Source organism: Macaca fascicularis, chromosome 7 (genome assembly GCF_037993035.2).
Source record: "Macaca fascicularis isolate 582-1 chromosome 7, T2T-MFA8v1.1".
NCBI classification, from domain to species: Eukaryota; Metazoa; Chordata; class Mammalia; order Primates; family Cercopithecidae; genus Macaca; species Macaca fascicularis.
The window spans coordinates 102,677,202-102,692,987 of NC_088381.1; the positions used below are offsets into that span (position 1 = coordinate 102,677,202).

Here is a 15,786-nt window from a genome sequence, read left to right on the forward strand (position 1 = left end):
AAACGAAACCCCGTCTCTACTAAAAATACAAAAAACTAGCCGGGCGTGGTGGCGGGCGCCTGTAGTCTCAGCTACTTGGGAGGCTGAGGCGGGAGAATGGCGTGAACCCGGGAGGCGGAGCTTGCAGTGAGCCGAGATCACGCCACTGCACTCCAGCCTGGGAGACACAGCAAGACTCCATCTCAAAAAAAAAAAAAAAAAAAAAACCAGAAACATACTTTAGCAGTATAACAAAGAGCTTAATATGCCTAGTATTTAATATAAATCTCCCACAAATATACTGATAACAAACAAGCCAAAAGAAAAATGAGCAAAGGACTGGAACAAGCAAGCTAAACACTGAGATACCATCCAATGTGGCAAAGGTTAAAAGACTTATTCAGTGTTAGATGAGTGTGGGGAAGCCAGGCCTAGCCTCAATGCCACACTGAATTTCGATGCTCTTGAGTTACCTTATTCATAACTTTAATATTTAGCAAGTCCGCATGTTTGTCTCTCTCCTAACTGAACTCAAGAGCATCTTTTTTTTTTTAATGTATTTTTATTTTTTTAGAGACCAGATCTTACTGTCACCCAGGCTGCAGCACAGTGGCACAATCATAACTTGCTGCAGCCTAGAATTCCTGGGCTCAAGTGATCCTCCTGCTTCAGCCTCCTGTGTAGCTAGGACTACAGGCACATGCCACCATGCCTGACTTTTTCTTTCTTTTTTTTTTTTTTTAATTTTTGTAGAGACAGGGTCTCACTATGTTGCATAGGCTTCTTGGAGCATCTTAATTCTTTCCAAAACCCCGATATACCTAGCCCAGTATCTAGCCTGTAAGAGGCACTTATGAGGCCGGGCACGGTAATCCTGTAATCCCAGCACTGGGATGGGTGGATCACCTGAGGTCAGGAGTTCAAGACCAGCCTGGTCAACATAGTGAAACCCCGTCTCTACTAAAAAATACAAAAATTAGCTGGGTGTGGTGGCGGTCACCTGTAATCCCAGCTACTCGGGAGGCTGAGGCAAGAGAATCGCTTGAACTCCGGAGGCAGAGGTTGCAGGGAGCCGAGACTGCACCATTGCACTCTAGCCTGGGCAATGAGAACAAAACTCCGTCACAAAAAGAAAAAAAAAAAGTCACTTATGAGTAACATAAACATGTCCATGAAACACAAAATCAGAGTAATCAGAAAATAACGGGGCCTGATTTGAGTGCAAAGATGGCTAAACTGATACATTACTTCCTGAGGCTTCTGCATCTTCTTTTTTTTTTTTTTTTTTTTATTTTGAGACAGTCTCGCTCTGTTGCCCAGGCTGGAGTGCAGTGGCGCGATCTCAGCTCACGGCAAGCTCCACCTCCCGGGGTCACACCATTCTCCTGCCTCAGCCTCCTGAGTAGCTGGGGCTATAGGTGCCTGCCACTACGCCCAGCAAATTTTTTGTATTTTTAGTAGAGATGGGGTTTCACCATGTTAGCCAGGATGGTCTCCATCTCCCAACCTTATGATCTGCCCGCTTCGGCCTCCCAAAGTGCTGGGATTACAGGCATGAGCCACCGTGCGCCTGGCCTTTTCTTCATTTTAGAGACAGGGTCTCGCTCTGTCACTCAAGCTGGAGTGTAGTTGGCATGATCATGTAGTTGGCTCACTGTAACCTTGCATTCCTGGCCTCAACTGATCCTCCTGACTCAGTCTCCCAAGTAGTTGAGACTATAGGCATGAGCTAAGTTTCTCCATTTTACCATCCACTAAAGGCAAAAAATTGAGCTCATCCATGATTTCATCATCCATGATTTCTCCTTTCCCCACACATTCCCCTGCCCAACCCAGCATCCATCCCATCCATTAATAAACTGTGTTAATTCTCCATCCAAAATATCCTGAATCCATCCAATTTTCTCCATTTGTACTGCTGCCATCTGATTCAAAGTTCTTATCTGCACTAGAAAGCCTGTTGTAGTAGCCTCCAAACTGGTTCCTGGATTTCCATGCTTGACCTCCTTTCAATCATTTCACCAAACAGCAGTCAGAGCATTATTTTAAATTATTTCCACTTCAGGCCTTTCCCTCTGTCTAGAGAGTTCTTGACATGTTTGGTTCCTTCTCCTTCATTCTGTTCTGAGTTAATGTCACTTCCTCCACAGCAACATTCTCTGACCACCCTAGCTCAAGTGCCAACCACTTCCTCCTCTCACTCTCTACCATACCACTGCCTTCAAAGCACTTCTATTTGAAATTTGTTTTGCATTATTTATACTTCAACAAATACCTGCTCTGCTCACATACTATATGCCATTTTAAGTGCTAGCAATACAGTGAACAAAAATTCCTGAGCTCATGGAGCTTACATTCTGTTGGAGGAAACCACCAACAAACAAAATAAAGAAAATATAGTGCCAAGGTGAACAAAAAACAAAGCAAGGAAGATAAATATAAAATGTTGGGGCGAGGACTGAACTGTATTCTTAAAAATGGTTAAGATGACTAATTTTATGTTAAGTGTATTTTTCCACAACTAAAAAAAAAAAAAATTTTTTTTTTTTTTGAGACAGACTCTCGCTTTGTTGCCCAGACTGCAGTACAGTGGTGTGATCTCGGTTCACTGCAACCTCCACCTCCTGGGTTCAAGTAATTCTGCCTCAGCCTCCCGAGTAGCTGGAATTACAGGCGCATGCCTATAGTTGACCATTGACTACTCCCTTGTCAATAGTGCTCACGGCAAGTTACAGAGAAGACAAAAAACCCAGCTAATTTTTATATTTTTTGTAGAGATGGGGTTTTGCCATGTTGGCCAGGCTGGTCTCGAACTCCTGACCTCGGGTGATCCACCTGCCTCAGCCTCCCAAAGTGCTGGGATTACAGGCTTGAGCCACTACACCTAGTCCACAATTTTAAAAATTTTTAATAAAAATGTTTTAAAAGTTGGAGCAAGGGTGGGGAGGCAAAAAATAAATAAATTTTAGAATAAAATAAATAAAAGTTGGGGCAAGAAAATGCTAAATTTCACATAGGACAGAAGGCTTCAATGAAAGTGATATGTAAGAAGACATGAAGTAAAAGAACTCACCATGTTGATATCTGGGGAAAAAAATTCCAGGCAAAGAGAGGAGTAATGCAAAGGCCCTGAGGCAGGATCATGCCTGGCATATTTGAGAAGCAGCAAGTATGTTTGGCTTTGCGAGTTGGGGAGCCATTAATCCATAGCACCTAAATCAGTGTCTGGTATAAAAAAGGAACTCAAATATATGACTATCGTATAGCAGCAAGATTGGTATAGGTACATCCCTTTAAAAGGTAAATTATGTTGTTACTTCACACTCCATAGGACAGTGTAGTTGATTTATAAGATCCACAGAAAAGGCCAGGTGCAGTGGCTCACATCTATAACCCTAGCACTTTGGGAAGCCAAGGTGGAACTACTGTTTGAGCTCAGGAGTTTGAGAGCAGCCTGAGCAACATAGCCAGACCTCAACTATACTAAAAGTTAAAAAAATAAATAAATCAGCCAGGTGTCATCGCACACGCCTATAGTCCCAGCTATTCAGGTGGCTGGGGCAGGATGATTGCCTGAGCCTGACAGATTGAGGCTGCAGTGAGTTCTGATTGTACCACTGCACTCCAGTCTAGCCAACAGAGCCAGAACCTGTCTCAAAAAAAAAAAAAAAAAAAAAAAAAAATCCACAGAAAAACAACAGTATAACTTAAATCTTAAAAGGGAAAGAAGTTTTCAGTTATTTCTAAATACTTTTCCTGATGATTTCCTGCTATTGGTTGAAAAAATTTAATTACTTAGCTAAAAAACTTACTAGATTATCCACTGGCATCCTGAGTCCCCTTTTCTACTTAACTCTTTTTTTTTTTTTTTTTTTGAGACGGAGTCTCGCTCTGCCGCCCAGGCTGGAGTGCAGTGGCCAGATCTCAGCTCACTGCAAGCTCCGCCTCCCGGGTTCACGCCATTCTCCTGCCTCAGCCTCCCGAGTAGCTGGGACTACAGGCGCCGCCACCTCGCCCGGCTAGTTTTTTGTATTTTTTAAAGTAGAGACGGGGTTTCACCGTGTCAGCCAGGATGGTCTCGATCTCCTGACCTCGTGATCCGCCCGTCTCGGCCTCCCAAAGTGCTGGGATTACAGGCTTGAGCCACCGCGCCCGGCCCTTTTCTACTTAACTCTTAACTGAGCCTCCTTTAAATCATGATTTCCCTATAATTCATCATCCCCAATTAATCTCCTTTTTCATATGCCACCTCTTAGTATTTTGTTTTTACTATTCTTACCTTACCTATTACTCCGTTGTCAATAGTGCTCACAGCAAGTTACAGAGAAGACAAAACAGCTATGTAAAAGATGCCAACCTTAAGGATATATTAGTAAAATACACATATGAACTCTTAATTAGTGCTGTCTCCAGTCTTTGGAGGAGTTGAGGAATTGGGGAGTCTCTAGTCTCAAGTTCCACAAACTCCACCCTCCCCAAAAGCCCCAACCTATGGTACTTATAATCTAAGTGATCATGGGAACAAAGGACCTAAGGAGTGGATCTAATAACTGTAACCATTCTTAGTTTTTAGATAAAAATAACTAAAGTACTGTTCTCTTGTTCTTACAAGCACATTTCAAATTAACCCAGTTCTATGCTTAATTATTTAAATGTATTAGAACAAGAGTTCCATACTTTTTTTACAAAAAAAAACAGAGTACATTCAGAATGTTGCACTTAAGGGAGGAAAACTTCAGGCACAATCGCCAATTACGAATGGCCAATATAGGTGAGGCTCAGTAGCTCAGCCTGTAATCCCAGCACTTTGGGAGGCCAAGGCAGGTGGACTACTTGAGTTCATGAGTTTGAGAGCTGCTGGGGCAACATGGTGAAACCCAATCGCTACAAAAAATACAAAAACTAGTTGGACATGGTGGAATGCACCCATAGTCCCAGCTACTCAGGAGGCTGAAGTAGGAGGATGGCTTGAGCCTGGGAGGTAGAAGTTGTAGTGAGCTGAGATGGAGCCATGGCACTCTAGCCTGGGCAACAGAGCCAGACCTCATCTACACCAAAAGTTTAAAAACAACAACAACAACAACCACAGAGCCAGACCTTGTCTCAAACAACAACAAAAAGAATAGCCAATATATTAAGAAATTAAGCCTTAGGCCAGGCGCAATGGCTTACATCTGTAATCCCAGCACTTTGGGAGGCCGAGGCGGGTGGATCACCTGAGGTCAAGAGTTCAAGACCAGCCTGATAAAGTCCCGTCTCTACTAAAAATACAAAAATTAGCTGGGCGTGGTGGTAGGTGCCTGTAATCCCAGCTACTCAGGAGGCTGAGGCATGAGAATCACTTGAACCCGGGAGGCAGAGGTTACAGTGAACCGAGATCTTGCCATTGCACTCCAGCCTGGGCAACAAGAGCGAAACTCTGTCTCAAAAAAAAAAAAAGGACTTAATTACTTCCCAAAAATCAAACCCAAATAAGTTAGTTCTTAATATAAACACATTTGGTTGCTTGGCTTTGTAAGATTCAAGTAGGGTAGTACCTAACAATTAAAATGGATTATATTAATTTGTTAAGACATTAATTCTAACATTACATATAAACTTAAAATGATTCTCCAAATAAGATAATAGTAACAACATAAATAACTTTTGGCTTCTAAAGTTTAAAATCCAGAAAAAAAAATTTGTATTCAGGGCATCCAAAACAGTTAATATCCTAAAAGTCAAGAGGCTACAAAAGGTTTTAATGCATATAAAGTTTATTATTATAAATGTCAGTGACTAGTCAATCACAAAGCTTAAGACTTCAGGAAAACACTGGTAATTTTTAATTTATTGCCATAGATTATGTCATTTTCAATGTTCATATAAAAATCCACTTTATTTCTGAAGAGCTCGGTAAAAAGGAAAAGCACTAACACTGCATTTGTATACTATAGAAAGGAGAAGTGTATTGTATGTGAGTTATAGCTCAATAAAGCAGTGTAAGAAAGTATGAAAGAAAGAGAACTTAGTGGAGTATATAAAACTCAATCCTGGTTTTGTTAAATAAAATACTAAAACCAATCAATAAATACTGGCATATTTAAACTATTAGGTGACATAATGAGGACACAGTAGATACCATTAGCTAAAGAGTTCTACTCTTAAAGATGGAACTTCCATATAATGGAACTTTATTATACAGTAAATTAAAGAGAAGGAAGGCGGCTTATGTAACAGTAGGCTAACCTTCAAGATCTTTTTAGTGAAAAGGGATCTAGAGTATACATGTTCTTTTGCATTAAAAAGAGAAGGAATTTGTGCATACATATTTGTTACATAAGACATATTATATATATACATACAGACGTATGCATGTATATGTTTTTGGTGGCATATGTATAAATTACCTTTGGAAAGATATACAAGAAACAGCTAACACCAGGGCTATCTGTGGGTTAACAGGATAGCTGGAGCATAGTAAAAGGGAAGATTTCTTAGGTCATCATTTTGTGTGTTTTGAATTTGAGCAATGTGAATATAAACTTACCAAGAGGAAAAATTAAAAGTACTTTACCTTGCACCATTGTTCCTAATGACTTCCACAGTTTCTTCAACAAAGTATCGATCCTTGACATATGCAAAGATATCATCACAAATTTCATGTAAGCGTGAACGATGGGTAAGGCTGGTCAAGTATAAAACTGGAATAATTAGTGGTTCTGGAAAACTCTGAAGATTCTGTCTTGCTTTTTTTTCTGACTCAAGTGCTTCCTGATACGTCAGTCCAGGTCTACCCGTCACAGCACAACTCCACACAAGGCTGTTGCACAGAATGGTTCGTTCAAAAAAGTCACTGATTAAAAAACAAAAACAAAAACAAAAACCCATTACCTATCATTTCACAAATTTTACATTAAAAACTAATAGCATTATCAGGTTATTTTTGTGCTTTTAATGCAAAATTTTATGTAGACTCACAGAACTCAAGGGTTTGGTAACTGGTCAACTTGTAACACTAATACAAACATAAGAAAAAGTATATTTAAACTAGATATGTATATTTTGCAATTTAAAGGCACATCAGTCAAAACTAGACTTTGAGTTCCATCTGTTTTTCAGTGAAAAACTGAAAACTTTAAGCAGCTAACAAGAGAAAAGCTAAATAAACTAGTACTTCACATAACGAAAAATCAGTCATTAAAAAGTATAAAGTTCTTAATTAACATTTCCATTAATGTTAATAGAAAAATACCTATTTTCAGTTTGATCTATCCTTTATTTTCTTGAAACTATACGATGAGCTCACTTGTGTTTAAAAAAAAGAAAAAGAAAAGGTACCTACAGAAGCATAGATTTCTGGAATGTCATACAAAACTCAAGGTAACAGGCAGGAGGGATAACTGGGGAACCATTCTATTCAGTGCTCTTCTATTCTGCTGGAATTCCTTAATATGTGCATTTACTTATTTTCAAAAATTCTATCCACTCTTTTTTTTTTTTTTTGGAGACAGACTCTCACTCTGTCGCCCATGTTGGAGTACAGTGGCTGGATCTCAACTCACTGCAACTTCCACCTTCCAGGTTCAAGTGATTCTCCTGCCTCAGCCTTCCGAGTAGCCCACCACACTTGGCTAATTTTTTAATTTTTTAATTTTTTATTTATTTTTTGAGACGGATTTTGCTCTTGCTGCCCAGGCTGGAGTGCAATGGCGTGATCTCGGCTCACCACAACCTCCTCCTCCCAGGTTCAAGAATTCTCCTGCCTCAGCCTCCCTAGTAGCTGGGATTACAGGCATGTGCCACCACACCCGGCTAATTTTGTATTTTTAGTAGAGACGGGGTTTCTCCATGTTGGGCAGGTCTTGAACTCCCGACCTGAGGTGATCTGCCCACCTCAGCCTCCCAAAGTGCTGGGATTACAGGCATAAGCCACCACGCCCGTCCATGCTTGGCTAATTTTTATATTCTTAATACAGATGGGTTTCCCCATGTTGGCCAGGCTGGTCTCAAACTCTTGACCTTGTGATCCACCCACCTCAGCCTCCCGAAGTGCTGGGATTACAGGTGTAAGCTACCATACCCAGCCCTATCCACTCTCTTTTAAAATGCAAGAGATCTATATTATAGAAAGATTCCTAAGGCATAATGGGTAGGAAAAACACAAATCAATGAATACACAATCCCATGTACATTAATTATAATAATCACAAAAATGTATGTATTTATATACATACTGTAAAAAGATATTCCCTATGGAGAAAGGGGGGGTGACTGGGAAGGAAGGAAAAGGAAAACTTTTTTTGTGATTCTAAATAATTCTATATTGTTTGAATTTTTTTTTTCTTTTTTGAGAGAGTCTCACTCTGTTGTCCAGACTAGAGGGCAGTGGTACAATCACCTAGGATCAAGCATTCTGTCTTGCCTCAGCCTCCTGAGTAGTTGGGACTACAGGTGCACACTAGGACAATCACCAATTTTTTTTGTGGGGGTAGAGATGGGGTCTCACTATGTTGCCCAGGATGGTCTCAACCTCCTGGGCTCAAGTGATCTTCCCACTCTGGCCTCCCAAAGTGTTAGGATTACAGGAATGAGCCACCATGCCCAGCCTGTTTGAATTTTTATTTTTATTTATGTATTTACTTTCCTGAGACAGAATCTCACTCTGTTGCCCAGGCTGGCATGCAGTGTCATGATCTTAGCTCACTGCAACTTCTGCCTTCCTGGTTCCAGCAATTCTTGTGCCTCAGCCTCCCAGGTAGCTGGGACTACAGGTACATACCACTATGCCTGGCTAATTTTTGTATTTTTAGTAGAGATGGAGTTTCACCATGTTGGCCAAGCTGGTCTCGAACTCCTGGCCTCAAGCAATTCACCACCTCAGCCTCCCATAGCGCTGGGATTAGAGGCGTGAGCCACCGCATTCAGCCCTGTTTAAATTTTTTAAATTAGCATTACTCATATATCATTTTGCAATAATTTTTTTTTATTTTTAGGTGGAGTCCCACTCTGTCACCCAGGCTGGAGTGCAGTGGCACGATCTCAGCTCGCTGCAACCTCCACCTCCCAGGTTCAAGTGATTCTCCTGCTTCAGCCTCCTGAGTAGCTGGGATTACAGGTGTGCGCCACCACACCCAGCTAATTTTTGTATTTTTAGTAGAGACGGGGTTTCACCATGTTGGTCAGGCTGGTCTCAAACTCCTAACCTCGTGATCCATTCACCTCAGCCTCCCAAAGTGCTGGGATTACAGGAGTGAGCCACGGCACCCAGTGCAATTTTTTTTTTTTTTTTTTTTGAGACGGAGTCTCGCTCTGTCGCCTAGGCTGGAGTGCAGTGGCCGGATCTCAGCTCACTGCAAGCTCCGTCTCCCGGGTTTACGCCATTCTCCTACCTCAGCCTCCCGAGTAGCTGGGACTACAGGTGCCCGCCACCTCGCCCGGCTAGTTTTTTGTATTTTTTAGTAGAGACGGGGTTTCACCGTGTTAGCCAGGATGGTCTCGATCTCCTGACCTCGTGATCCGCCCGTCTCGGCCTCCCAAAGTGCTGGGATTACAGGCTTGAGCCACCGCGCCCGGCCTTTTTTTTTTTTTTTTTTTTTTTAAGACAGAGTCTTACTCTGTCACCCAGGCTGGAGTGCAGTGGCACAATCTCGGCTCCCTGCAACCTCCACCTCCCAGGTTCAAGGGATTCTCCTGCCTCAGCCTCCCAAGTAGCTGGGACTAAAGGCACATGCCACCGGCTAACTTTTTATTATTTTCAGTAGAGATGGGGTTTCACCATGTTAGCTAGGATGGTCTTGATCTCCTGACCTGGTGATCCGCCCACCTCAGCCTCCTAAAGTGCTAGGATTACAGGCGTGAGCCACCGTGCCTGGCCAATATAATATTTTTAAAATGTAAAAAGTTAGCCCACTGTGGTGGCATGAGCCTGTAATTCGAGCTACTCTGGAGGCTGAGGCAGGAGAATCGCTTCAGTCCAGGAGTTGAAGGCTAGTGAGCCACAATCATGCCATTGCACTCCAGCCTAAGAGTGAGACTGTCTGGAAAAAATTTTATATATATGCATACGGTTATACATATGCAAAAGGGTTAACAATGGCTGCCTCTAAGTGGTAAGATACAGGTGAAATTTTTTCCTGCTTTATACTTTGTTCTACTTTTCTGTAATTATATGTAACCATATAAATAATTATTCTTCAATTTTTTCTCCTTCCTGAAATCTTTACTTCTCCCATCATTCTAAAAGTACTTCAACTGTTATATGCCTATTTCCTGGTTAGTACATCTATCTGTGTAGGTTATCTCTATTAGCTTGCTCTCCAAAAAGTGGGGGCAATTCCATTTAGATTGTTTCCTTTGTACATGTCTATAGAATTACTTTTTAAAAAGGTATCTATGGAAATAAAGCAAGAGAAACTAATCATACCTTAACATAAATGAGATCTACAGAAATAACATGCATATGCCAAGTTATATGGCTCTTAATTCAGTACAAAGAAGATTCTTTTGAAATATCGTTTAGTTTAGGAAATAATGGGTGTATATCACCAAAAATACAAAGTAAAAAACAGTTATCCTTATAAGATAGAAGGCAGATATCCTAAGAATTCAGAGAAAGGGAAGGGAAGAATTCAGAGGGCAAAAAAATATTTTTAAAACTACTATTAGAATTTTTTGGGGGGAAAGTGATGTTAAGAGGTAGGTCTTGGCCGGACACGATGGCTCATGCCTGTAATCCCAGCACTTCAGCAGGCTGAGGCAGGAGGATCACTTGAAGCCAGGAGTTCGAGACCAGACTGCACAACAAAGTGAGATCCTGTCTCCACCAAAAATTGAAGAAAAAAATTAGCCAGGGGGCGCACATCTATAGTCCTTGTTATTCAGGAGGCTGAACCCAGGAGTCCAAGGCTGCAGTGAGCTATGACTACACCACTGCACTCCAGACTGAGCGACAGAGCACAGCCCTGTTTCTTAAAAAAGTTCTAGCTCAGGCACGGTGGCTCACATCTGTAATCCCACTTTGGAAGATTGAGGCAGGAAAAATGCTTAAGCCCAGGAGCTCAAGACCAGCCTGGATGACATGGCAAAACCCAGTCTCTACTAAAAATAGAAAAATCAGCCAGGTCCACGTGGTGACACATGCCTGTAATCCTAGCTACTCAGGAGGCTGAGGCAGGAGGAGCACTCCAGCCTGGGAGGCCGAGGTTGCAGTAAGCCAAGATCGCACCATTGCACTCTAGCCTGGGTGACAGAGTAAGACAATGTCTCAAAAAAAAAAAAAAAAAAAAAAATTAGATTTAAAAAAAATAAGAAAAAGAAAAAAGTAAAGAAGAAAAAAAGTTCTAACTTTTTCCTATAGAAACAAACATATCTGTAAGATTTAGCTTCTCAAGCCAATACATAATTAGCACATAATGTACATAGGTATACTTTTTTCCTCTTTTTTAAATTGATATATAACAGTTGTACATATTAATACCTGTATACAATGTATAATTATCAAATCAGGGTAACTGGGATATCCATCACATGAAGTATACTTTCAATAACTTAAACAATACTAAGTACTGCTCAAGAAAATTATACTTCAAATCTAAATATCTTATACTTCAGTCTGTAAGCCAGTGCTAGTAGAAATAGAATGGTTAGTCACATGTATAATTTTAAATTTTCCGGTGGTCACATTTAAAATTTTAAAAATAAAAATAACTCAATATATCACAAAATAATTTCATTTCAACATGTAATAAACATTTTAAAAATCGAGATACTTTACTTACATTCTTCTTTAAAAAAAAAAAAATCCGCCAGGCATGGTGGCTCACGCCTGTAATCCCAGCACTTTGGGAGGCCGAGGCAGGCAGATCACAAGGTCAGGAGATGGAGCACATCCTGGCTAACACAGTGAAACTCCATCTCTACTAAAAATACAAAAAATTAGCTTGGCGTGGTGGCACATGCCTGTAGTCCCAGCTATTGGGGAGGCTGAGGCAGGAGAATCGCTTGAACCCGGGAGGCAGAGGTTGCAGTGAACTGAGACTGTGCCACTGCACTCCAGCCAGGGCAACAGAGCAAGACTCTGTCTCAAAAAAAAGAAAAAAAAAATCCAATGTATATTTTACATTTACTGCCTATCTTAATTCGAACTAATCATATTTCAAGTACTTAATAACCTATCTGGCCAAGTAATGGCTCCTGTTCTGGACAGCACAGCTCTAGCCACAGCAGCTAAGTGCCTGAGGTACTGAGTAGGAAATATCCCACGCATGGGATATTTCGTGCCATGGCAGGGGGACAGCTAAACGCAGTGAATTGCAACAAACACAATTTAGATTTAACACTGCCTAAAAATACCAAGGAGAACAACGGCACAAATGCCAAAACCAGTGATATATAGCTGCCCTTTTACACCCTAAGGTTTCTACTATCTCCTACAAAATGTTTGTGCCATTTGTTTCCTTTGTGTCTGTTTACTCTACAAAGTTATTGTTACATTATAGCTTCACTGTGCACAAAGACCTACCCTAAGGAGGCAGGACACACTACCACAGTGGCCATTTTAAGGGAGAAAAGTCCAAAGGTCATCTCTCCCCTACTCATAACCCATGAACGGCACAGCACCATCTCTAACATTACACACCTTCACTTTCTCCCACTTCTGTAATTCTACTCACACTTTACCCATTTATCATACACATTTAAATGTGTAGAATTTGTTAATACTGAATTCTAGGGGGTTGGTTACAAAGCCTCTTCAATTTCTACATTATAAGAATATAACTATTGAAACTTACAAAAAATACATTTTACTATTATGAGCAAAAATAAAGTATTTTTATATGAATGTAAATCTAGGCTAATACAGGTTATCAATGTCAGATTTATGACTGCACTCTTTCAATCATCCTCTTCACTAAAGGTGGGCATCCTACTGGCACGGAGACCAAATCCTGCCCTCCACCTGCTTTTGTAGTTTTTTTTTTTTTTTTTGGGAACACAACTATACCTACATTTTTAGGTGTTGTCAGTAACTGCTTTCTCACTACATTTGCATAGTTGGATAAAGAGTTGAATAGGTACAAGAGATCCTATGGCCAAGCAAAGCCTAAAATACCGATTATCTGGCCCTTTGCAGAAAAAATTTGATGACCCCTCCTCTTTACCATTATTTCATAAGGAAAAATTGCTGAGTGACAAGGTACTTTCTTGAAAACACACCTGTAATATTAAGTCAACCAACACTCTGGTGCACAAACTGAGGAACAAAGTGCAACATACTATTAATTTGTTGGGTATTGGGAAAACTAAAAAACTAAAAAACCTAGTAGGGGAAGATTAAATTGTGACATAAAAATCAGAAACTAGGCCGGGCACAGGGGCTCACGCCTGTAATCCCAGCACTTTGGGAGACCGAGGTGGGTGGATCACGAGGTCAGGAGGTCAAGACCAGCGTGGCCAAGATGGTGAAACCCCGTCTCTACTAAAAATATAAAAATTAGCTGGGCACGGTGGCAGGAGCCTGTAATCCCAGCTACTCGGGAGGCTGAGGCAAGAGAATCGCTTGAACCAGGGGAGGCAGAGGTTGCAGTGAGCCAAGATGGAGCCATTGCACTCCAGCCTGGGCGACAGTGTGAGGCTCTGTCTCAAAAAAAAAAAAAAAAAAAAAATCAGAAACGAAGTACAATTCAGATAAAAAACAAAGTGTACTCTACTTAGGGGCCAAAACACTCCCTCTCCATGTATGTAAGCATGTGTGTGTGTGTGTGTGTATGCATATATGCATATATATATGAAGGAGAGAGAAAAATGAATCCCAGCTTTACTCTCTGAATGCAACTGGATAAGTTACATAATCTCTCTAAATTTGGTTCCTCCATGAATGTTAATGTGAAAATCAGGCCAGGCGAGGTGGCTCACGCCTGTAATCCCAGAACTTTGGGAGGCCGAGGCGGGTGTATCACAAGGTCAGATTGAGATCATCCTGGCTAACACGGTGAAACCCCGTTTCTACTAAAAATACAAAAAAATTAGCCGGGCATGGTGGTGTATGCCTGTAGTCCCAGCTACTAGGGAGGCTGAGGCAGGAGAATGGCATGAACCCGGGAGGCAGAGCTTGCAGTGAGCTGAGATCACATGACTGCACTCTAGCCTGGGCGATAGGGCAAGACTCCATCTCAAAAAAAAAAAAAAGAAAAGAAAATGAGATAATTCTTAGCAAATGCCCCTAAAATGTAAGTGCACTCAATAGATATTATCAATTCTTACTGTTCAGATACGACATGCGCAGAGAGATCCTAGAAGAATAACCAGTATGGTAGAGAAACAATGTCAGAAAAACACATATGTTTTCAACAGAGAAAATTAGACATCTGCAAGGGGAGCAGAAAGAGACAGAACTATCTCAAACATCTGAAGATATTTCTTCTTGTCAGCTCCTGAGGGCAAGTATAGGAAACAACAGAAATTCTAGGAAGAAAGAGTTTTTGAATCATTATTATAGGTAGTATAGGGCAAACAACAAGGTATGTCCACAAGTTCTTAGGATGGTTTTCATTGTGTTTTGATGGATAACATATATTAGATTATCAGTGAGCACTCAAAATCCAATCAGATGACCCAACTATAAAATTCTAGCAACTGCTTGTGGTAGACTGTTTGCAAAGAGGGCTAAAGGTGTGCAGGCTCCTTTGAAATATGACATTCATGCTCTTCTCACCAAAAGCTGGAGTCTATTTCATGACCTCCTGAATCTGGGCTGACCTTGTAATCTGTTTTGACCAAAATAATAAAAAAAGTATATTGAGTGACTTCCATTCTCACCCTCTTGAAACTCTAAGACCACCATGTGAAACAGCCTCTTTCTGAGGTTGAAAGACCACATGGTAACTAAAACCATCCCAGCTGAGTTCCCAGACCTGTGACTGAGGCTATCTCTTACTCCAACCAGCCTCAGCCTAGCCTCCAGCTGACTGCAGCTAAGTGAGTGAGCACAGAGGAAACCAGCAGAAAACAAACTGGCAATCCACAGAATAGGGAACAAATAAAATGGGTTGTTACTTAGAGCCACTAAGTTTTGGGGTAGGTTGTTACTACAACCTACAATATTGCAATAACTGATAAATGTATTCTGTCTGAAGAAAAAATATATTTAAAACATCTGAAACTAAGTACATGTCTGCTAAGTAGACAAAAGATAAAATTCAAAAAGAAAAGCATTTAGGAATTTCTGCTATACCAATCAGGAAACAAGGACTTATGGATCCAAGTATCAGGACCATGTGGCAGGCTTATTCCTTAAAGAGGAGCTAAACATCTCATTTAAAGACACTAGCTATGAAAAATTATCCAACTTCCTTTGAAAACCTCATGCTCACCAAACAGCCTGTGATTATAACTAGATTTCATACATAACTGACCATCAGTATAGGAATTGGTCAGTATGAAAGACATTCTTCCCTACTATAAATTGATGATGTTCTGATGTGTCCACTGAATACCTAGAGCTTAATCACTTGGGGTACAGTAAAAAATCAAATGTCTAAGAAGACAGTACACAGTGGTATCTACACAAAAATCTAGGCAGCCAGTTTAAATTCCAGGCAATGCCCCTATTAGTGCATACTTCAACAGATATTAGGAAGAATTTTCCATAATAGCACTATGTGATAGTAAACAGTAAAAAGAGCATAAATTCTAGAATAATTGATATGAGTTAGATTCTAGCATTATCAGTTACTAGAAAAATAATTTTGGACTCTGTAATCTTGCATTTACTCCCCACCCAAAACTTCAGTTTCCTCATCTGTAAAAGGAGGCTGTTGAAGGGAC

The 15,786-nt window shown here is 40.7% G+C and overlaps 1 protein-coding gene across 3 annotated transcripts in view; it reads right to left on the bottom strand.

The window, feature by feature from the left end:
* BAZ1A (bromodomain adjacent to zinc finger domain 1A) overlaps positions 1-15,786 on the bottom strand; it is a 129,560-nt gene that overhangs the window by 107,665 nt on the left and 6,109 nt on the right. For all 3 annotated transcript variants that reach the window (XM_045397525.2, XM_065547489.1, XM_065547488.2), the window contains exon 3: positions 6,536-6,814. In XM_045397525.2, the coding sequence (XP_045253460.1) occupies positions 6,536-6,814 (279 nt within the window). The remainder of the gene's footprint in view (positions 1-6,535; positions 6,815-15,786) is intronic.